This window comes from Coturnix japonica, chromosome 3 (assembly GCF_001577835.2).
Source record: "Coturnix japonica isolate 7356 chromosome 3, Coturnix japonica 2.1, whole genome shotgun sequence".
NCBI lineage: Eukaryota > Metazoa > Chordata > Aves > Galliformes > Phasianidae > Coturnix > Coturnix japonica.
In genome coordinates this window covers 31049617-31074895 of record NC_029518.1, presented here as the reverse complement: position 1 = coordinate 31074895, position 25279 = coordinate 31049617, and the positions used below count along the sequence as shown (strand labels likewise).

Genomic DNA, 25279 nt, shown 5'->3' with positions numbered 1-25279 from the left:
AGAGTGGCGGGTTTGTAATGACAAATGATAAATTAAAGTCAGTATTATATGCTAGCTCATGAAAAACTCGGTGAAAAACAGTAATGTGAGAGCTATACCAGGCAGGATTATAATTTTCTTTCCTCACCTCTCTGAAAAAACTTAAACCTGTGGGATGCAATATTCTCAATATTCTAGAGAGATTAGTTGTAGAATGGGAAGCAGTCTTGTGGCTTTTGTGAAGGTGAAGGCTCAAATCAGCAGGAAAAAGCAGCTCCTCAAGCATGAGGGACATAAATGGCGATCGCTACAGAGGCAGGATATAGTAACACTGGTGATTTTACTGCAGCTCTCTTTGCAAGGGCTTTTTGAAAACAAGCTAATGTAAAAGGTCTTTCTTATTCCCTTACACCACGTTCCTTATGAACTTTGTATCCTTTTGACTTACTTAGAACTTTTCAGTGCAGTAACAATGCTTACAGGGTGATGTTCCTGCTGGAAAAAGGAGAATGTTTCAGAAGGACAAGAGGGATACGGTCTCCCTTTCTAGCAAATGTCTTTCAGATAGTTTCATTTGCTCAGCTGACATGGTGGTAACAGATAGTTTATGTGAATATGACAGATTATAGGAGTAAGGTAAATCTCTTATAAGCCTTCTGGTGCTTCTGGTGTGTCTGGAAACCCACCTCTTCTAGGTTAAAAGTTTGTTGCTTCCCCTCTGCTTCTCCCCTTACTTTGTGAGGTGTATTATATATCTACAGTCATTGATGCCTGGACTCTTTCAGGTGTGACAGAAATCCATGAGTTTTCTGTGAGCATCTCTAAGCAAAAGCTGACCTCTGTGATCTAGCTAGTATTGGCTGCTTTGTTTTTCCCTGGAAAGCAGTGAATAATAGTGGTGCTGAAAATTAAATTTGGTAGGAAGGTCCCAGAATTCATTGTAAAGTTGACTTTTCTCTCAAGTAGTGGGTAACTTGTGTAGCCTATGTTTGACTGAACCAAATACTCTTCTAAGATTTGGCATTAAACTGTATTACTGTTGGCTTACTTTCTGAAACAGGTAATTTTCAAAGAAAGTATTTACTTACTAATCTCTTCTCATCTATGTTGCATGTATGTAGGTTGCTCCACAAGTAGTGCCTCCTACTTGGAAACCTCAAAAGATACAAATTGCTCAGTAACACGGTTTGATAATTCTCAGCTACAAAACGTTTCCACATAGTCACCACCACTAGCTATATATTTTCACCAGTGATGAACAAAAGCTTGCATGTTGCACTTGTTAAAATCTGCACCTGCAGAGGTGACCCACTGTTCTGCAGCTCCTGTAATAATACTGTTGCTAGGAAAATGTCAGCTCAACTAGGTGGAAGTAAAAAAAAGTGCCGAATCCAGACTATACGGTGGCTGTAGTAGGAAAGTCTAGCCAAGATTGGCAGTATGCTCCAGAGTCTTCAGACTAGAATGGAGCCTGGTGTTATAGTGTTGTAAGAGAGAAGTCTTCTCTAGCCTGACCCTGGATATTTGAGCCTTCAGTATAGATAGTGTCATGATATGGTGGTCAGAGTTGATGGTTTGTTCTGGATTCCAGCAAATCCAGAAGGATCAATGATTTCCTATTTCAAAAGACAAGGCATATCACTTTATGGCTGAGGCCTGTGTCTTGAGCTTTTTCTTTGGGGATCTCATATGTTGCCACTCCATGTACTGTTATTTTGACTTCAGCTTGTAGTAGCGACACAACTTCTTGTTGCTGATAATGATGCAGTCTAGGAAACTGTCACTTTCAGCATCATAGAATCACTAAGGTTGGAAAAGACCTCCCAGGTCATCTAATCCAACCATCCACTTATAACCAAAATTTTCCCACAAGCCTTGTCTGTTAGTATCACATCTAAATTTTTCTTGAGCACCCCCAAGGACAGTGACTCAACCAGCTCCCTGGGCAGTCTGTTTCAGGGCCTGACCACTCTTTCAGAGAATAGTTTTTTCTTAATATACAACCTGAAGTTTCTTGGCACAGTGTGAAGCCATTCCCTCTTGTTCTGTCATTACTTACATGGGCGACGAGGCTGACCCACCACCTTGCCACAGCCTCCTTTTGGGTAGTTGTAGAGAGCAATAAGGTCCCCATTGAGCCTCCTATTCTTAAGGCTCCTCTTTCCCTCAGCTGCTCCTTATAGGACTCCTCTTCAGACAATGCTCCAGGGCCTCAAAGTCTTTCTTGTAGTGAGGGGCCAAAAACTGAACACAATACTTAAAGTGTGCTCAGTTTAGTTCATTGCTTGCCTTGTGCATTTGTGCTGCAGTTCATGTTGTGACAGATCTCCTGAAACTTTCAGTCCTCTTACATGGTTTCATCTGTTTATTCTAGAGATGGGAGTTTATAGTAATGCTGTTTATACTAAAGATGGGGTGAACCATTATAGCAAGTGGAGAGATCACCATGAACCTTTGCCCTGAACTCAAATCAAACTCTGTGACTTTATAGTCCTGTTTCAGTGTTCAGTGTCACTGTACTTTGTTCTGACAGGACTGGAAACAAGTGCCAAAATATAAATGGTATTTCCAGTGTCAGTAGATATGCTTGTGAAATCTGAGGCTGTCATGAGAGTTTATGGAGTCTGAGACCTCACAAGCTTTGGTTGTGAGCTTTCTAACTCCTGCTGCTTAGTGCAGCTTACCCAATAGGGTTTGCCCATCACTATATGATGGTCATATGTGCCTCTGGAACAAGATGCTATTTTTTGAAATAAGCATTCTGTGGGGAAATACGTGCAGATGATTGTGTGTGGATGAAAGACTAAACCACAAATGTAATGTAGCTGCATTTTCCTGCTATGCAAACAAGGAGTTTGCATCCAGTCTTGATCTTTTCTCCTATACATGTTGCAAATCTTTTGGCTAACTCTTCTGTGAAATTATGTTAGAGCTGTCTAGTGCAGAAAAACAAAGTAAACTTTCTTTGGGACTCTGTATTTGACAACAAAATATTACTAATATGTTTCTGGAACCTAGATATCTCCAAATTTATTTGCTGCTGCTGAGGTTTCATGGTTTCAGGTTCCATACTTGGATCCAGTTTTGAGCAATCCATCTAGTAGAGTCTGATTAGTAGAGCCAATTATATGAATGATCAATTCAGATGGTGTCTGTTTTCCTCCTTTCTACTCCCAAGGAAGAACTGTATTCCTCTCTCTCTCTCTGTTTATTGTTGTATCAAAGAATGATCTGATGTTTGTTTTAGCAATGGGATGAAGCTGAATTCACTGCTGTCTGGCACTCCTTAGAACTGGTGTGCTACTTGAATATTTATATCATACTGACATTTGCTTACTTTAGAGAAGGCTTTATTTCCTTGGAATATTTATCATAGTATCTAGGAATTTCCATGTTAAACTGCTGTGGGATCTGAATGTTGTATATAATTACCTGGGTTCAAGGCCAGTTGCCTAAGGGAAGTTGATTTTCAAAGAACAGAACCAACTCTGTGGCATTAGTAAAATGAAGTAAGAGCTGGCAAAGAGTTTTCTTGGGCTGACATTGAGCAGCCTGGAAATAAGATTTATACCTCACTTCACATTTATGGATAGCTTTGTCTGGTGTATTATGGGAAAAGTAGAGAAGCCTCTCCCTGCATACCTGGCACCATGGGTGGCAATGATGTGAAATTTGATGTGATCTGTTGACCTAGTTATGGTCTTGGATAGAAAATAAGATTTGACATTTTTTCCTTTCTGCTTTTTGCCACCTGATCTCCACCAGTCTTTTTTTTTTTTTTTTTCTTTTTTTTTCTGAAGGTTAGGGGGAAGTTGATGCAGAATTCAGATTCTGCCTTTCTGATACACTGTGATGCTCTGACCCTCTTTGTACATGGAACAGTAACATCTACTATGAGACCTGATCAGATCTCAGCCTCCTGTTGTTTCCCATCAGCTTATATGACTCTCTTGGGCATCTGGGGCTAAAACTGCTCTTTTGCTGCTGTGCATAAAGAGGTGCCATGATTTATGAATCAATTAATCACTGCATGCTGAGGGGCTGTTCACGGTAGTTAAACAGTGAAAATAAGATACTTGAGTATATAATAAAGATGGATCATAATGAATATGACCCTCTTTTGCTGAATTCTCTTCCTCTACTAGTGGTTTTTTTTTTCTTTTTTCTTTGATAATATGGAGTTCATCCAATTGCGTGACAAAAGTGGTCTCTATTTGTGATTTATTTATTTTTTAATCTTTCCATTTGATTTCAGTTTGCTGCCAAATCTGATAAAGCTTCAAAACAAAAAAAAGAAAAATAGAGTCTGATACTACTGTCTGTAAATCTTTTTCATAGTTAGAATAAAATCTGTCTTTGTGTCCCTAAAACATAAGGATGGGAAGCCTGGCCTGCAAAAGCACTTAACTGAGTGAAACTGTGGATCTAGAAGTCCTGTTTTTTGTCTGTAAGAGAGAACTTCAGACTACTACATTAAAAATATCAGTTTCCATTGCATAGCTGCTATTTTTTTGCTCTGTTTAACACGTATATAAATGCTCTGTTTGTAAGACTGCAAGATACTGTAAGAACTAATCAAGTTTGGTGAGAAGCCCTGCTATGAATACAGTTTGGTTCCATGATTTACTGAAGCGCTGTGCAATTTGAGCCAGCAATAACTGTAGTCAGGTTAGAGTGGCATATTTAAAATGCTGTCCATTAATTAAGGATATGAGGCAAGAGACAATCCAATCACGTGATTTTGCCACTAAAATACATTTTCCAAGGAGGAAATTGTTCATTACAAATGATGAAAAGCTAGTGAACCTTGATGATTTCACTGGAGTTGCTCTTGATCTTACCTGTGTTACTAAGAGTAGATTTCATCCAAGTTAGAAATTAGGTGTGATGGTGTGAAGCAAGGTACTTTGTTTTTCCTGCCATGTAGTGAAATTTGTAATGGAATTATATAATACTTAAAATTTACCATTAAAGGTAAAATGTATTTCTTTTCATCACAAGCTAGTTTCTTATTTTGTTTAACCTGTTGCTTGCATATATTGACTGTATCTCATGACTTCTTTTTTGCTTGCTAAGTTGATCTCAGAAATTGGCTTTTGAAATGCACAATCAGCAGTAATAATGTTTCACTGCACTGACTGCAGTTAAATATTTCTCATCTGTTTCCCCTCCCTTCTCTGTTTTTTAGGACCCAGGCTTCTCTTCAGTGATTCATGACAAACTTCAAGTTCCCAATACTATTCGGAAGGCATGGAATGAAAAGGACAACAGATGTGATGTTTGTGCCACACACTTGAACCAGTTGAAGCAAGAGGCCATTCAGATGGTGCTGACCTTAGAGCAGGCTGCCAACTCAGAACATTACGATGTCTCTCCAGGATCCCCCCCACCCGTCTCTAATATCCCATCGATAGTGGGTTCCCGGCATGTGGGCAGCTTGCAGCCCAGGGACTGGGCGTACATGCCTGCTCCTTATGCTACATCTAATTATACAGGCTTCATTCCCAACAAACACAGTGGAAAACCCAACAGTCTAGGAATTGCTAATGGGGTGGAGAAGAAAAATGGCTCTCCTGGACACCAAGCCAAGGTCAGCTTTCAAATGGCCACCAGCCCCAGCAATGGTAATGTTCTCAATTCTGTGGCTATCCAAGCTCATCAATACCTCGATGGCACTTGGTCTTTGTCAAGAACGAATGGCGTTACTCTATATCCCTACCAAGTAAGTAGTTTTAAATAACAGCACTTTTTCTTATTTTTTCTTATTTTTTCTTTTTTCTTTTTCTTTTTTTTTTTTTTTTCCCAAAGGAGCTTGCCAGGGGCATGCTAACACTTCTTGCTCCTGTTGAGGCGAAGCAGAGCCATTCATATACTAAGGAACAGAACAAGAAGGGTTTTAAATTCTCTTTTATCTGTTAGGGAATGGAACTCTGAGAGACAGAGATCATTACCAATATTCATTAAAACAACTTTAATTCAGCTGTTATTAAATAATAGAACCAAACTTGTTATTAATAACCAGTAACTAATCACAAAGTCTATTCATTTGTTCCTTTTGATTATGCATCTCACTTCTAATACTTGGTTGGAGATTGAGTTTATGGCTTGAAGGCCAACCACACTTGTTTATTTACTGAAAGCAGTGCTGATGTACCTGTACCTTCTAGCTAGGTATGCATGAAGTATTCATAGTGTCTTTTGACTCATCATTTGCATATATGATCCTAACATCTTTTGGCAGTAGCTACTTGTCATGGTTTTCACGTGGTTTTCATGGTTTCACATGATGTTATGATGTGGAATACCAATAGCAAAAATTACAAAACCATGACGCTACCACATGTATTGATGTGGCTCAAAGTTACCTACATTCTTATTTCTGCTAGTGTGTGCTGGTGGCCTTCTACAGATTAAACTGATTCTTGATGTTTTGATTTGTAGTAGTTCTCATGAATTCAGAAGGACCAGTAATTTCCAGAGGTTAAATGTTTGAGGAAGATATTCTTGTGTTTATCAGCATGTTCTTTTGCTCCCTTCTGGACTGCCACTGTTATTAACCATCCACCTGTAGAACCCATCCACACTAACTCACACAGGAAGGGGGAGATAGGTTTTGTAAAATACTTAGTTGTAGGCTGTGGGAATTTTAGTGTACCCAAGCACTTACAGATTGCAACAGAAGCCTGTTCTTTTTCAGCTGTCCCAGTCATCCCTTCTAGGGATGTATAAGCATCTTTGGAACCTTGTCTTTCTGTTAAGTTATAAAAAGACTACAAGATAAGTCCCGAAATTAATACTTAAGTTTCTGGGTGAGAGTGACTAATATTATTGCCAGAAATAAAACAACGTTATTCATAAGCATTAAGTTGTTGCTGTGCACCAAATAAGACTTGGTAAAACTAGTAGTGCATTATATTTATTTTACCTGAAAAATATGTGACTTTATGGTTTTGTGGATCTATTCTTTATTGAAGCTGATTCAAGTTTGGGCAGGTCACTATGTAAGTTTGATCTAAGGAAAAAAAATAAATAAAAGAAGAATGTGCATTAAGAAAACCAAATAATGATTTTTATTAGGAAAATTAGTTGAGTCTCATTGCATTCATGATCATTTAACTCATCTCTGAAAATGTTTTTTGTTTATCTTTTGATAACGTTCAGGACCCAAGGAAATGGCCGCAAGTTTTATCAGATGTGGTTTAGACTAGACATAAGAAGGAACTTTTTCTCTCAGAGGGTGGTCGGGCACTGGAATGGCTGCTCAGGGGGGTGGTGGAGTCGCCATCCCTGGCAGTGTTCAAAAGGCATCTGGATAAGGAGATATGGTTTAGTGGTTTTCTGTATGGTAAAGGGAGGACAGTTGGACTAGATGATCTTGTAGGTCCCTTCCAACCTTGTGATTCTATGATTCCTAGATAGTTTATTTTGTCTTTAAGAATACTCGCTAAGGAACAATCCAATACTCAAAACTTTCTGGACCAGTATTGTTTGACTCTAATTGGCACAAAGAGTGTTCCCTAGCATTTTCTTCTCCTTTAGCTAAACTTGAAATAGAAAAGATAGTAGCTGCAGTCTGGTAACAGCCTCAACATCTTCCCCTATACCAACCAAACAAAACAAAAACAACCAAAAACCCTGCTACCCCAGCAATGCTAGCTTGTGATGGACAGTTGGCTGATAGTAAATTTTATAATCTTTGTAAGATTAAAAGCTTTGAGTGTCACATTTAATTGTCCAGTCAAGGAATTGTAATGATAGTTCTTCTCCATAAACACATTGCAAGGATTTAGGTGTTTGGTTATGTAGTATCTGTATCAGACTGGAAATTAATCAAGTAAGAATAACTTTAACAAGTGATCTCTGTAACTTGAAGTAGGAAGGAGATGCAAGCTTTGATTTTTCTTTTTCTTTTTTTTTTTTTTCTGCTCTTAAGAAAACAATTTTATGTGCTATATATATATATATATATATTCTTTTTTTTCCAAAACACTTCAGTTCTCTCTCCTTCATATATATATGTGTGTATGTGTGGGGTGTGATTATTATTATTATTTTTACTGTTGTAGTTACAAAATCCTGCTGGAGAAGTGCGCTGTGAAGGTGAATCTGTTATCGTATCTTAATTAGAACTGTGAATTTATTTATTTGAAGGTGAATTAAAAAAAAAAAAGAGAGAGAGGAATGGTAGTTATTTGTAAATATATATATATTCACTTTTTCTTTCCTTATGAACAGTGATTAAATAAACTTCACTGCGTATTAGTTTAAAGAATAGAAAATAATGGAAAGAATCTATTGGGATAGAAAGCCTTGCACCTCACGCAGTACAGTGCTCTCCTTTCTGCATTATAATTTTACCTAATTGATGTCCAGGGAGAACTCAGTCTCATTGCTCTAGACTTAATGGCGCCTGTTTGTAGACACCTCCCACTGTAAATTAGCTTCTGTTAGACAGTCCAGATAACTTGACAGAAATGGTTGAGTACCTTGAAACATGACCTTATTTTCTTCCTGAATTATCACCAAAAAGTGAAACACATTAGTCTGAAAGAGACAATTTGTGCCTCAGAACTGACTCATTACAGTTTTAGTCACTAAAAAAATATTCCTATTGTGATTTCTAGGATGTTGGTTGTTTCTTAGGATCTTCTCCAGACTGCCTTGAATTATTACTTTGTTGGGGTGAATAGTTGCTATCAGGAGTAAAAGAAGTGAAAATTTATACATTAGTCAATTTAGTAATTTAGCATATGTTTACGGCTTGAAAAATAGAAGTAATACTGTCTAACTGGAGATCTTTGTCAGATGTAAAAGAGTCTCTGTCGTGATACAGACAGTTCAACACTGGAAAAAATTCCTTGGAGTCATGTTGGGAACTCACCATTGGTACCTCCTTAGAATTGTCTGCTCACAATTATTTAGGCAAAATTGACCCTACTTGGGGATTACTCCAAATGACCCCATCAGTCCCAAGCAGTCTTGTTTTATGTAACCACACATTTAACTGCACTTTGACTAGACCTAAAGATCTACTTCCAAAAACTTGTGATCCTCCCTAGCCCTGACTCACAAATGAACAGCTGATGCCATTTTTTCCAAGGCGTTGAAACAAACTTTGCTGGCAAGTGGTCCTCTTATGAAACAGGTAACCACATGCAGGGAAAGGGATCTGATTAATCTTAAAATATGACCCACTACGAACCTCCTATTAACACTAGAATGCAGAAATGATTAATTTGTGAGGGTAACTGTAATCCATTTCTGTTGAATGTGTGTCAGAAAATATGAGCCAAAATTCAGTGCAGTGAATAGAGTCTGGAAATTGTGCTCTTTGAGTCACCAAAGGATAGCATTTGGATACATACCACAGGGATCAGGCTGTGTTTTAACACTTGTAAAGGCTTCTGTTGATCTCTTTTTATCTCAAAGTGATTTCAGTCCTTCCCTGCTGAGAGAAAATTGTTGAAATTGTTGAGGTTACCTGTAATTACTTTTTCAACTTCTGATGTGAAATCATGGTGTTAAGTACATGTCTCTTGCTTACCAGTTATCATATAATGCTTTTAAAGAATGAGAAACTATTGACTTTGGGATGCAGTTGCAGGAGCCATAAGTACCTTGATGAAATTACTGCTGCTACATGTTTTTATACAGACTGATTTCTAAATTGAATGCATATAACTTTTCTGTTATAACTTCTTCTTTTAGCCTGAATTAGCTGCATAGTTCTCCTGTGTTGGTATGCTCCTAAACCTGTAAAGTGTAGCGCTAGTTGCTTTGTGGTTTGAACTGCAGAATGTTAAATTTCCTTGGTCCACGGGGCACCTTTGGTTATTTTACTGCAACTTCATCTTTTAAAGTTTTAGATTTTAAGAAGATTATTAAAATTCAGTATAAAATTAGTAACAGCGTGATTTGTAGATCTGAGTGACAGGAAGATAAGAGAATAAACAGATCTAGGAAACTCCATCAGCCTCAGGAACAATGTGGGCTGCAGAAGGGAGGGATGGGGAACAGACAACATGGCTGTTGATGTGAGTGTATAGTGAGAACCTCCTGCTTCTGACCTTAAGGTTGTGAAGTTTGAATTCGGTACAGAAAAAGATGTATATGTAAGGATTTGAGTGGGGTTGTTGTAATTATAATGATAGCCAGTGAAAAAGTACTTCTTTTTCTACTGCACTTGAAAAAACCTTTTTGACCAAAAGTTTGGAAAATGAAGTCTTAAACTACATAGTGCCTCCTGGCCTCGGGCATTATGATCTCAAGCCCATTGAGAGAATTATCAAAGGCTTTGTTTGTGTACAGTTGATGAAAGCCTACAGTGTTTTCTGTTTCCTCTTTATGTAAAATATGTGTTTAGAAGAATACTGTTCTCGGAGAAAGAACCAGCTTGTTCTGGAGTTCTGCAGTGATGAATGATTTGTTTGGAGTTTACTTAAGTCATGGCTGTCTCATAAAACATCAATTCTTTCAGGCACAGCCTTTAAAAAAGAAACTGGTAATGATTAGATTTGGGCACAAGATGAAGAGTTCAGATACAGAGCCAAAGCCTATGTGAGAGGTATTCTCATCCAGAATTTTGATGCCAAGATTTTTTCATTGTCTCTACTGTCCAGTTTACTTCTTTTCTACCACCTGCTGCTGTTGCTTCTTCAAGTGTTCAGTGTGATAAAGCTAAAACGTTAGTGTTGCTACAACACTGCCACAGTAATTTAAGCAGCTTCTAAAACATACAATGCAAGATACAGGAATCATGATACTTGTTCCATCTGTGGGTTGACACGTTTCTTCCTAGAGCCAGACCCATTTTGCCAAAGCATCTTAGCAAAAAAGGAAAAGGAGATCTATATACTGTCTTTCCTAATACCATACTTTTACATGTCCACACGCAATTTCGTACAAGATCTGTAATATGGGAGTTTTTTTTTGTCCGTGTGCAGTTTGGTTTTGGTCCAGAATTTTTTGGCTTATCTTCAGTCACTGAATGTGTGAGATCTACGTTTGAGTGCGGTGGCACCCTGAACAATGTAGAAAATTTTGTTCCTCTTACTGACAGATTGTAAATGACAATGCTGAGAAACTCTTGTACTTATTTTTTGATTTTTAACTCAGAGAGAAACTGTAGGCTGGGAGTGCAGGAATTGTTTCCTAAGCTTGTTTGACTGGGCCGAGAAACAGATTGTCAAACAAATTCATTGACACTTAAATTAATATCCTCACTTTAATATCTCAGTTGCCCTTATTCTTCATGCATTAGTTGTTATCTCTGAAGTAGCTTTCTTCTGACTAAAAGCCTTTTTAATCCACATCACTAGTAATTAGATATGACCCTACTAAAGTCGCAGTATGTCATCAGCTGACGTTTTGCCATGATTGTTTGATCATTCAGTTTGTATGTTAGACAAATTGATTATTTGTATTTAATTCTATCTATCCCTTCAACTAACAGCTCAATTGTGCATGGATTCTCTAACACCATCAGGAGGGGAAACTGAAGTCCTTGCTAACTGATAGAGGTGTTTCTTTTTTCACATTGCTCTGGGGTGATTTGATCTTGTACAGCAATTTTTTATGCATGACTTAATGACCTCAGAATCATTTCTTTTTCCCTTCACGATACCAGGATGATGAAGGGAAGAAAGAAGTAAAAGGTATCCCATGGACTGAAAATAACTAAGTAGGCTTATCCGATGAGTATGAAAACCCCATGACTCTGATGTGACATGAGGAAGAAATCTGTGGACTATTACAGGAGTGAATTAATCCTGTAACTTAGTGAAAGCCAGGAGATCACAATTAAGGAGGATTTGGAGTTTTGGTTTTCTTCCCTACTTTTTAGATTAAGAATTTCTTCCAAGTATGAGACTGGTTTCTTTTCTGAAATAATAGCTGTGCGGATTCCTTGCATCGCTGAACAAAAGAATAAACTGAGAGAAGATATGGTTTAAATGATGCAGAAATGGGAATGGAGATAGGTGGGCAAAAAACAGATTGATTAACGCACATTTCTCTTTGTTTCCTATACTGCAAATAATGTGTCACAGAACCACTGACCAAAAGTGGTCAGCTTCTCCTTACACTTAATTTTATAGTTCAAGAACATAGAGATTCAAAAATTAAGGCAGCATATTCAGAAATGAGAAGAGGAAGCACACTTTTCATGTGATATACAATTCTGTGGAACCTATTAACATAGAAACAGTGTTGATGCCAGAAGCTTAGGAAAGTACATAAAAGAAGTATGTGCTTATGTAAGCTATAAACAAAAGAAACAAACCACCACCACAATCTTTCTGTTACTTGAGTAGTAGTAATGATAATACTAATAAAAAATAAGTTTCCATACAGCATAAGGTGATATCTTATATTCCAGGGAGGTACTTTCCTTTAAATACATAACTAAGGACTAGTATTCTTGAAACCATCACTGAAGCCTTCCTATAAAGGTGCAGCTAGGCTGCCTGGGGGAGGGATTCTGATGTACTTTGTTAGCTTTTATGCTCTTTGTCCCTCTGTTTTGGAAGTGGCCCTTGAGTGGCAGCTGGAGAAAGAGCGTGGATTAAAGCATGAACCTAGAGAAGGGTAAACACCAGATGACAACAGTGCTGTGTTTTGGATGGATTCCTGTAACAAACAGATCAGAGAAGAGAGCTTTTTCAGCAATTTCAGCAATATTGCTGGGGCTCAGTGTAGTTGTACATTTCATATTTGTTTATTTTTATTCCTACTGAAGTATGCGAAGATTCATTACTTCTAAAAACTTTCTTGAGTTGGAACATTAGTATGAACAATGTGCTGATCTTTAAAGCTGCATAACAATTCAGTCCAGAGACTGATATTACTTGTGTGTCTTGCTGTTCTATATCTGTTGTTAAAGTGAAGAATATAGAGATGTTTGCTCAAGGGTAACTCATTCCATCTGAAATGTAGGAAGAACATGGGTTGACAAAAGAATTCGGAAATTCATTAGTAGTTTTCCTTTAGATTCCTAGAGGGAACCAGTCTTCACACAAAGACAACAAAAATCACTGTCTTCTCTCCACGGTAGAGACATTTGTTTCTCACATTGACGCACAGAATTTAGATTAGATTTAGGGACATGATCATAAATGTGTTGTTCTTTTGATTTTACTTAGGAATTAGGAGCTGGCCTTTTAAGTATGAAGAATTACATTATTGTACAAAAAATTAATCAACAAAGCTATTTTTTTTTTCTTTGATGCTATGCTTGTGAGAAGTAAGGAACAAATAGCTGGGGGCTGATGTAACCCTGAAACGTGATTCTGCACAGTTATTATGTAAAGCTATTGTTTTCTTTTCTCTGAAGTGTTTCTGAAAAAGTATTGGAAGTGGAGCATCAAATTCACTGCTGGCATAGCTCTTTCTTTAGTTTAGCAGGTTTGAATTAAAACAATTGGTTTTTCCCCTGTCGTGAAATAGTTGAACTGAAAATTTTGGGTGTAATGAGAAAACAGGTCAGTAGAATTGCCACTCTGGACTTTGAGAAAAATTTGAGCCACTTAAGGAGCTAGATAACAATGTCCTATGGGAATATGCTTTAGAGCTTTTAGAGATCCATGAGAAATGGACACTTTTAAAGATACATCTTTTAAAAGCACAATGAGAGGCAACTGTGCTGTGCAAGTGAGGCAGAAGACCAACTTGCCTGAATAGGAATCTACTCCTGGAACTTGAGGAGGGGAAACAGAAAGATTTCTGGAAATAATATCAGGATTCACATGGGAGATTGTAGAGTTGGAGTTCACATTTGTAGGGAGAAAAGAATAAATGCCAATTTGAGTAGACACTGGTCAGTATGGTATTAGACAAGAAAAAAGGCCTTTTTTGAGTATTTCAACAATAGATCTAAATATAATGATGGACTGATACTTGATGAAGATCGTCACAAAGCAAATAGGGTTGAGAAAAGGGCTTGCTTTTGCCTCAGTTTTTTATAGTAATGATAGATTTGTCTGGTGGGCAATCACTAGGGGTGTTTCCCAGGGCTCAGTAGTGGGGCCATTTCTGTTCACCATTATCAGTGATCTGTATGTGGGAGTTGAATGTATCCTTAGCAAGTTTGCTTATGATAATTAACTGGGATGTGCTATTGACTCCCTGTAGGGGATGAGAGACCCTGTAGAGAGATCTAGATTGGAGCATTGGGCAGTCAGCAATGCCAGGAAACTCAACAAGTGTAAATGCTTGTTCTGTACATGGGACTGAGTGATGTACCTGAGGTACAGACTGGGAGATTCATGGCCAGAGAGCAGCCTTTGTGGGTGATGACCCAGGCCAGGGATGTGCTAGGGGATGTTTAGGTTGGATATCAGGATAAACTTTACAGAGATTGTTGGGAAGCACTGGAATAGGCTTCCCAGGGAGGTGGTTTAGTCACCATCCCTGGATGTGTTTAAAAACCATTTGGATGTGGTGCTCAGGGACATGATTTAGCAGAGGGTTGTTAGTTAGGGTAGTGTGGTTAGGCTGTGGTTCGCCTCAACGATCTTTAAGGTCTTTTCCAACCTGAGCAATTCTGTGATTCTAACAAAGCTGATAAAAGAGGGCTGAAAGGCATATCTCATGAGGGGAGTCTAAGGGCACTTAAATTGTCTAGTATGTAGAAAAAGGAAGCTGAGATGTAACCTCTTCACACCCTGCAACTTCCTGAGGCTTCGAAGTAGAGGAAGGTGCTTCACTTACGTTTCTCTAGCTTCTCCCAGGTAACCAACAATACAGCATGTGGTAACAGCATAATGTTTCCTCAGGAGAGATTCAGACTTAACATGATGAAAAATGTATTTACTGTGAAGGTGGTCAAACTCTGTAACAGGTTTCAGAGGGAGGAGATTTATAACCCATGCCTGTCAGTGTTAAAAAGTAATTTGGATAACGCCCTAAATAGTATACTTTAACTTTTGATTATTCCTGAAGTGGTTGGACTCAGTGCTCTTTGTAGGTCCTTTCCAACTGGACTATTCTGTATTCCAGAGCATTATAAACTTGAGAGATGAGTGTTGTCAGATAAAATATGTCCAAGGCCAAACTCTGTTTTCTCTCACTCTGGGATAATTGTCTTGCAGCTGGCATGACATCAGTGTAGAAGAGATAAGAATGAGATCAGTGTCAACCATATAATACCTGGTCATCTGAAGAGTGAGAACAGCAGTGGTGATGGAAGTGGATGTAGAATTTTGCACTCCAAGAAGTCTTGGCTTTCCTTTGTGCTGGTGAATGGAAAGGCTTTTTTTTTCCATGTGCCTTTGATCTAACCCTAAGCTGAAGAGGCTGTTAGAACTTCTCTCTTGACAAACGAAAGCAGAAGGCTGATCAGACAGCAACTTTTGAACTTTGATTTGCATAATGCTGTTCAGTGGAGAGTAAGGAAAGATTACATCCATACAGGGGTGAGGAAAAGATCGCTCTCACCTAGTGAACCCATCTTTTTAAAAAAATCTGCAATGTTCTCTGAGGAGAAATGAAATTTCACTTCACCTTTCACACCCAACCAACCTTTGTAGCTGAACTTAGAACTGCTCCAAAGATTGAAGGGAAGGGAGACTAATGAGTTACCATCTTTCTAGAAATTGGTCTGTGCTCACTGTACTTTCTGTCACTAGGAAACCTCAGTAGAACCATCCATAGCTGTTTTCATGGGAACACAGCAGTCACTATCACTCATTTCATTAAGGTACTTGAGGACTTTGGTTTCATACATGAAAAAGATAACCTGACTGGTAGATGTGAACATCCAAAGGCTGCTGTGCCATAACTGCAAGGTATTTGTAGCAGAGATAGAGGTGAAGATGAGGTGTTCCTGTTGTGACAGCTTTTAAATCAAATAAATGTCTGTCACAAGTGGGTTTGAAGTTATTTGATTCTTTATAAATTTGTGAAAATTGTATATATGTGTGTTTGTTACATAGCTGGCTACATTTATGTACAGACTGTTGACTAATTGGAAAGGCAGAAAAAGAATTAAGGGTTAGAACTATACTTAATGACATTGCCTTTGCTCCTCTAGCTTCATGGTAGCTGCATTGATCTCTAACGAGTGTGGTTTGGTGTCTCACTGGATAGTTGTAATGCAATCCTCTGATATAAATTCTGTAAGTCCTTTGTATCTTTTACTGCTCTACCTACTGCTTTCTAGGAAGATCAAACTTATTAAAAAGTCTAAACTGCTTTTTATTGAAAAAGATTTCTTTTACAGTCATGTACTGTGATATTTCCTTCCCTCTAAGGAAGATATAGCTAATAGCTAAATATAAGCCAATTTGAGACTTTCTGTCACTGATTCCTTCAGAATTACAGAAAGAAAAGATTTTTTTTTTTTAAAGTGAGTGTTCTATTTTCATAAGATAATTGTTTTGCTTTTTGACCTCAGATACTTTTGGTCAGGTCAGAATGTTCAGTTGTCAATAGCAATGCAAACTTTGAAGAACTGAAGATAATGTTCTTATTGTGTCAGAGGGACACATAATGCCAGTGGAAGTACAAGTAGGGATTGATAATCACTATGAATTTTGTGGGTGGATTTGTTCAAGTCTTCCATTTCTGCAGTAGTTTCTAAAGATGTAACAAATGGCAGGAAGAAAAATTGCAAGGCTTTATTACTTTTTTTTTTTTTCCCTTTCCAAGCCTGGCAAATTTCAGGCCACTGGAGGTTGCTGGTTTTAAATTCAGTCTTTGTGAGTAATCATATCTGTGTTTTGTTCTTGCATATTTTCTCAATTGTGGTATAATATAGAAGACAGAAAATAATTCAGTTGTTATTAAAGTTACATAGAACACATCTGAAGGAAATGTGTAGTAGTGAGATTTCATCAATTTTAAATTGATCAGTTTCTCTGATCACTGCCAATGCACAGGAACTAAGAAATGGAAGCAACACAACTCAGTTGTACCATGAAAATATACTGTGGCAGACTACATAGGTTAGGAGGTTTTCCAGGCTCAGAGATATGGCTTTCTTTGCTTCCTCTTTTTTAGCTTACAACTCATAATAAAAGTAGTTCCAGGAAATGCTACAATCGTGTCATCCTCATGTGGTGCTCTGATGCTCCTAGGGAATGTTCCATAATGATAATCTGCTGAAGCTCTAAGTTTTTTTTTCCTAACCTTTCATCGTCGCCTGTTACTGTTGGATAACTTTGGATGCTGTGTGCATGAAATCCATTGTAGAAGGGGTGCTTGGCAGGGATGACTCTGGGTTGGTGAAAGAGTTACACTGCCTGTTTTCTACAGCTGTAGTGAACAGAGTAGCTTAGTGGTGGAAAGTGTTCTAGAACCCTGTGAATGTTTTATTTAATGTATACATACATTGATTCTGCCTCTGATTTTTTGGGCATTGTTTTCTTTATTTGTGTACATATGTATTTCTGCTTATACGCACACAAATACATCTTTTCCTTTCTCTTAATTTCTTCTTAGAGAGACTGCTTTTCTGCTTCTGAAGGAACGTGCTGAGAAACAGGATAGATTCTGATCTGAAATCAATGTGAAATCAAGTTTACTTCTGCATGTTATAAAGCAGCAATCACGCCTTCGTGCTTTTAGTAATGTTATGGCATCCTGCTAACATTAAGAAAATCAAAGAATCAGAGAGCTTTGAGATTTGAAAGTTAATATTATGTAATGGAGAATGTTTCAGCTTCTCTTAAGAATACTTGTTAACCAGTGGTTCTAGTAAGAGTTCTAAGAGTGGATCTTTATTCTCCTGTGCATGGAATGGTCTTTTCCTGTTTGGAGCTAATTTGTGTCCATCTTACATTCCCTTTGTCCTGGTGTAAATGACTGTGCAAAACAATTATTTACTGTTAAACATATCTGTACTTTACAAAATTACAGAGACCTTTTCCCTCATGTCTATAGATTACATCACTGCACTCCCACTGACCTTGAGTCAGTGATCTTTCTTTTGGCATGTTGCTGTGGAGCAGAAAATCAGTTCATGATGGTCTATTAAAATTTAATTAAAATAAAGACTTCCTTTCAAAAACAGATTTAAAAGTAAGTTCTGAAACTTTTATGTTACAAATTGTGTAAACAAGTTGAAGAGGAAAAATCCAGAATGTTTCATGAGCAAATAAAAATTCTCTGTGGGGTGCTGAAAGCCAAAATGAAAATTGAAGATAACCATAAGGCATTTATTACAGTTCAGAACAGTTTCCTATATTTCAGTTGATTAGCCTGTTTGTTGTTGTTATGTTTGGGCTTCGTTAAAGGCATTTAATTAAATCTATTGTAAATCTGTTTTATTCCCAGTGGGCCAGTTAATGTAATCTCACTGTTTGCTTATAAAAAATATCAACCAATGGTTCCTCAACTAATTTGAATCAGTGTTTATCTTTAGACCCTAGTGGAGTGTGCTTTGTCAGTTTAGGTTATTGTGCAAACTCCTTGGGGCCGTTGACTTTTTGCTATGTAGAGGAAAGCTACTCGTTGCTCTGTGAGTAAAAGGTAGAGAAATAACTTGTTGAAGACTATTTAGGGTGACATTTATGAGGAAGAAATGAATGTATATAGTCATATCTTATAGTTACTTTCAGATAATTTTCATAAGTTGATTTTTTTCTCTTTATCTTCTGTATTGTTAAATTTTCCAAGGCTTTGTTTTATTAAATGTTATTGGGGATGCATGAGACTTATGGGTGTAATTTATTTGTCTTTTGCCCTTCTTCTTGGTAGTAAGTGGCTGATATGGGATCAGCTTCATTCAAGCTGTGTGGAGGTTATCCTTGGGTTGTTCTGAGTTCTATTTTACTGGAGAGTAATTTTTTAGGAATTAAGTAGTTATTATTTGTTCATCCAAAGCCCTCATGATAGTTTATACTGACTGAATATGAAAGAATATCCTCTTTGAGGGATTTTCACAGATTTAGTGCTACAGGTGAAGAATGTTAAACTGTTTCTCCTGCTGCTTTTTCAGGAAGTGCTGCAGAGTACAGCCAAACTATAGCCAGCAGCCCCTTTCCTTCTGTCATTTGCTTTTCAGTACCATGCAAGTTTGAAAATATCTGTAGCTTGTATTTTCCAAATTGATCACTGATCTTCTGAATGTTGCCTGAGGAAAGTAAAGGAGTTGCAGCCTAAATCTTAAATCTGCAATAAGAAAATTTTGTTAATCTGGTATTATTTAACTGGTCAGGAGAGATGAGGAATGATATTAATTGCCCAGTCTGCGAGTGAATGTGCACTAAATTCCACTTGAGAACTGATAGAATCACAGAATTATCAAGGTTGGAAAAGACCTAGAAGATCATCTAGTCCAACCATTACCAATATTTCCCAGCTAAATCATATTCCTCAGCACCACATCCAAGCGTTTCTTGAACACTCCCATGGTTGGTGACTCCACCACCTCCCTGGGCAGTGCATTCCAATGCCTGACTACTCTTTCCAAAAAGTAATACTTCCTAATGTTCAGCCTAAATCTCCCCTGACACAGCTTAAAACCATTTCCTCTAGTTCTATCACTGATTACACGAGAGAAGAGGCCAACCCCCAGCTCACTACAACCCCCCTTCAGGAAGTTATAGAGAGCTATAAGGTCTCCCCTGAGCCTCCTCCTCTCCAGGCTGAACAATCCTAGCTCCCTCAGCCGCTCCTCGTAAGGCCTGTGCTCCCTCAAGCCTTACGAGGATAGTCAGCACATTTAAGGTTTTCTGAGTAATAGAGGGGACCTACTGGGAAAAGTGGGAGTGTGGTTTCCTTACTGTAAAGCTATCATAGTGAAGATGGATTATGATGGTTCCCGCAGACCAAAATGTAATGGGAAAAAGATCATTGCATGCATTTCAATTAAATGTTAGGCCAGCTTTAGCTAATGTGATGTTCAGCATAGATCCCTTTAAGAAAAAGATTGAAAATGGCCAACTGAAACAAACGTGTTTGAAAATGTGACAGAAGTTGCATGGAACAACATGTTGCAAAAACACAAGTGGCTTGGAAAATAAAAGTAAACTAGAAGTATATGAAAAAGCCTGACAATACATTTGGTGTTGTGTAGGGAATACCCATTCCGTTTGGTGGAATATCATTGCAGGCGCATAGGCTGAAGCTCACATGTTGACCTCTGTTGAGTTGTTGAAAGGGAACTGGGATAGAGGGAGGCACAGTCTCTGGCAGTTTACAGCACACACTGACAGAGCTGAATTTGGTGTTCATTTGAGGATGTGTTCCGTCTTTTTGCTATCATTAGCTGAGACAGCAGTTAATCTAGAGTAAACAGAAGAGAACAACATAATTCAGCACCTAGTTGTGCCTATAGAATGCACTGCAGGAAGAGGCCTCCAAGTCAAATACTTAGTTTAGTGATTTTTATGATAGCCAGTAACAGATGTAGCGCTATACAAACGAAGGTAATAAGGCAATCAAACCTATGCCTTAAGGCATTCACCTTTAGGGCCAGGAAGGCGCTGTTTCTCTCTGGCTAGTGGTTTTGTTTGAAGGCTCTTTTGACACCTATTGAATCCTTTTCATGTATTCCTGTTAAAACTGTTGGCTGCTGCTGTCATAAAATAATTTTAAAACCTCAGCAGGACATTTTTATTATTAACATGAAAGTAAGACAGGTGTTCAGGTATTGTGACAGAGATTAGAAAAATGAACCTTGTTAAATGGAGAGGTCACTCCTGCTGTTGCATAGCTTTGTAGAGCTGACTATTTTTTATTTTTATTTTTTAAATATCAACTGCATACTGACTCCTTTGGAAATGAGGTAATTTCATGGCAGTTCCTATTAGCAATGACAACTGTGAAATTAGCTGCTACTACAACTCAGTTTTGACAACACAGAAGGGTGGGGTAGCTACACAAAGCCAAAGGGCAATGCGATTCAGCATGACCTGTGCTTTGAGACAGTAGATTAGTCTGTGGTTTCTGCATCCACCAGAAAGTGGAATTTTTCGGCATGGAAGCTGAAGCTAAATGCTATTTCCCTGTGGTGACAGAGGAAAGCAGTATTGTTATGCTTTTTTGACTTGAGAGGTTGTCTGGGATCAAGGCCTTGCAAGGAATTTGCACTGAAAGGATATGCTCTTAGGAAGATTGTTTCAACATCTCTGCTTTTGGGAAGGAAATATAAATGTTTCTCAAGCAAGTGCAAGGCTTAGCCCTGGGCCTTTTCCCCATGAAATCCAGACCCCATGCGTGCCTCTCTTGCAACACCAGACTGTTGGTTCTTCTTGTTTCCACTGTGCATTTTTATTTTTTAATATATAATAACCGGTTCCCTGTATTTACATTTTGACCCACTGAACCCTTCTGTACAAACGGTGTAATTTTTGAGCAGCTCTGTATGCAGCCTTGGATAATGACTCCTATTTGGGCATCAAGACTACATCAGAAAGTAAAAATTTTGAATGAAAAGTGTCACAGCATGAGCTTTAAAACAGTTTCATCCCAATGCCATTGGAATATTACTCCTAATCCAGTTTTAGTGTTCTGACACACGAGTAGCTTGGTAAGTTTCTATCAAGTTTGCTAATATGTAATAGATGTGCATGCCTGGTTTTAGCAAATTGAAGATGAGTTGACTTTGTTTCTTTCACTTAACTCTAAGAAAATTGATTGCAAAATAAACCGGACCATCTTGCGCTTGCCACAGGCTGTGTACCTATATATTGACAGCTGTCATAATTCCATGCCTGAGTTGTTATAACCTTTTGGTGAGATGGAAGGCGCTCAGAAAGCCAACTGGCTCCTTGAACAGCATTACAAATGATAAGCTGAAAGGATCACCTGAATATGCGCAACTTCAGTGATGCTGATTTTTTTAATTTTTTTTTTTTTTAATTTTTATTTTTTTTTTAGCACTTAAATGGATACAGAAGCATTTTATTAACCTTAAAATCTCATCCAGGAGAGTGGCTACATTTCCTTTACAATTGCTTCACGTGGAACTGAGCTCAAACAAAACCAAGGAAAAATGCCTTCCCCTTCAGGAATGAGACAATTTTCACTTTTTCAGAGGAGAGATCTTACTCCAGTGCAGGTACACACTGGAAGAAGACATGTTGCAGTATTGATCAATCTTAATTGAAATGCCTAGATAGAATATGTTAACATAATAGCCAGACAGCAAGGTTTTAACACAGTATTCTAGTTTTTAAATCCTTTTTATCCTCCTGCAGGTTCCTGTGGAGTTTTCTAAAAGAGCTGAGGACATTCGGAACCTTAGATCTGTCCTGAAGTTAACAAAGCATTGATATAAGCATTTTAATTTTACTAAATACTGGATTAGAACATATAAGATTCTCCTTGGAGTCCTTTCAAATGATCAGTGGTTAACTTTTCAAAGCAGTAGTGAAAGAGAAAGCTGCACCAACAGTACTTTTAGTCATTGGTGTCAATGTTTAACTTTTATATAATCGGCTTTTAAAAATGTACTTTGACATAGAGATGATTTAGGAAAGTTTATGGAAAAAGATACTACAAGTATATCTTCTAACTTAAAATGTTTGAATCAAGAAGGATTTTCAGTCTCTCAGCTTAATTTTCTTAAATGTCTGTATTACTTTGTCCAAACTATACCTGGCTACCAAGTGAGTTGACTCTTCAAGCAAGTGTTAAATAGTCACAAACCTATTTATTTCCATAGAAACCATGACAAATACAAACAGAGCAACAACACTGTTTGACAGGGGAAAATCTCAGCTATGAAACACTGTTTTTCAAAACAGCCACCACCAGTATCTGTGCATTTTGGCCAGCAGTGAACAAGAGCCTGCATGAAACGCTTGTAAGAAGCTGTTCTATTGGTAGTGACCCGCTGTTTCACAGCTGCTATAGCAGTGTTGCTGAAAAGCATCTCCCACTACCTCACGTCCACTGTTTGGTCTTTATAAATATTCAGCAAGCATTGATGAATGTCAGTGGATGCCATTTTTCCACATGGAGGAATTCAGTCCCACCCCTTTGCTCCACATACACTTCCATGCCAGACGCCATTTTGTCAGTCTGCCCTACTGCTGCCATCTGTCACATGGCAACAACATGTAACTGAATATTGTTGGGGAGGTTCAACATCTTCTGCCATACCACCATTATCTACCTCTCATGTTGTAGGCCAACATAATAAAATAGAATCCAAAATTCAAATGATCTGGAGAAAAAAAGTAGCTAAGAAAAAATAAAGTAACTGAGAAGTTACTTTATTTTGTGCTTGTGCAAAAGCTTATGCCTTGGATGCAAGATTCAAGTCCTCTGGTAACTTTAAAGCACTATATATATGATTGTATTAGCTAATGCACAGAGACATTGTGTATTACTGTGCTACTATCTGCCAGTACTGCTTTAGTTAAACCTTTGTCTGCAGTTTACAGAAAAACTGACATTTGTAATTTTTGACAGTGGAGAATCCAAGCTTCAAACAAATTCAAGACAGTTGCTAGATCTCTTAGGGTCAAACTCGCACAGCCTTCTGTGAGTAGATGGATAAGAGATGTGTCAGGCTTTCACTGATCCTATTCTCCCAAATGTGAGCTGTTGTGGTGATTGTGTGTGTTGCCTTCATTTGCTATGCCACATTTTTATGAAGCAATTAGTAGGGAAATCTCTGTGCCTGTCAGATGTATTCTTTTCACACTGGAAATGAAGTAGTCATTTCCAGTGTGGTCATTTCTCCACATTTTAATAGTAGAATTTGATCATACGTCTTTTAAATAAAGACTGATGATCTGTTTCCCACATCTATCTGTGGGAAAAGTAATGGTATTTTTTATTGTTTACTCCCTTGCTAGCTAGAGAAAGAGGTTGCTTTCTGGGTCAATAATGCCACTTAAGTTAAGCCTGTGTGCTGACACACTCTGGTATCTTCTGGTGCTGCTCTGGTCAACTGACAGTGAAAGGTCAATGGCTTACAGATTGCTGTTTGTGATAGGGAAACATCTATAGTAATATTTGAAAACCTTATAATGTTTTGGCATTGCTGGCATGATAGTAACTGATCAGAGAAATGGAAGTGTGTTTTCATAACAAATGTATTGGTCCTGTACACCATGAACTTGAAAGGCTTCTGCCTCAGTTACAAGGGTACATCTGCTTCATTTGACTGTTGCATTATGTGTACAGGGTCAGGGCAGCCACAGCTTTCTCATAGATTGTCATGATACCTCATTGATGAGAAAGCAAGCAGATTTTGCTGTGCATGTGCATGGTACTATTTTTTGCATTGCATTTGGGTGCCTAGCCAAATTTTTTGTTTGTAGAATAATGGGAATATGCTAGGTAGGAAGCCTTGCATTGCTGTACTGTCCACAGAGGTTTAACCAGTGGAGCTTAATGAATGAGAGGGGTATTTGGATATAGCTGAGAGTACTTTACTGCTCTACTTATAAGGGCTTATAAGTTAAACTTACACATTTGCAGCTTGCAAGTGTCTGTCCATGAGTAGTCTGCTTCTCTGCTGTGCAGAGAGTGAGAGAACCCTCCCCTTGGGGCAGCTGTCCTTCAAATGGCTTTCTTTGGGTGCAACAGGAAAGGCTGATAGAATACTGAGGAAGGTGAGTTATGATAGCTCTTGTTTTTTTTGTAACACAGTGGAGGCTTTACCTTTCAGAAAATGTGTTGACAATAAAGTAGTAGCCAATAAATAAAATGTGAAGGATGTGACACACGTATTGTGCTGTAAGAGTAGTGTTGACTGGAATCTGCAACTTTCATACAAGGATGCATTCACTGTAGGTGAATACTTAAATCCACATAGTTTACCCCCTGTAATATTTTTACATTTTTGTTTTCCCTTTTACCCAATAAATGTATCAGTAACAAATGAGAGAGCAAGAAGCAAGCCAATATGTTTTCATATTCAGTACAGAGATTCCTTTCAATGTAGGTAGAATACTAACCTTTCCATAGTATAGTTAGTTTAGGTGAGCACTGGCAATCTGGGAACACTGAGTTCGTTGCTAAGCCAAATCATCATTGCTAAGCCAAATCATCATTGCTAAGCCAAATCATCATTGCTAAGCCAAATCAAATGTGTTAAATAGCTATAATTTTTATAGAAGGACATATGAAGTGGCTGCCACAGTCAAAGGTTATCTTTCTTCTGGACAGCAGGTAGCTGGAGAGTGCAGTTAAACTCTAGGTGCTGTCATGGTTACTAAGTAGTAATGCTTAAGTACAAATAATTTATGCTAAATACAGTCTGACTCTTTAGAAGCGAAGCCTAGAATAGAATCATAGAATTGCTCAGGTTGGAGAAGACCTTAAAGGTCATCGAGTCCAACCACAACCTAACCATAATACTCTAACTAACAACCCTCAGCTAAATCACGTCCCTGAGTACCAC

General features: G+C 38.0%; 1 protein-coding gene across 2 annotated transcripts in view; it reads left to right on the top strand.

The window, feature by feature from the left end:
* The window catches only part of KIF26B (kinesin family member 26B), a 253790-nt gene that overhangs the window by 70951 nt on the left and 157560 nt on the right, over positions 1-25279 (top strand). For both annotated transcript variants that reach the window (XM_015857747.2, XM_015857748.2), the window contains one exon: positions 5168-5701. In XM_015857747.2, the coding sequence (XP_015713233.1) occupies positions 5168-5701 (534 nt within the window). The remainder of the gene's footprint in view (positions 1-5167; positions 5702-25279) is intronic.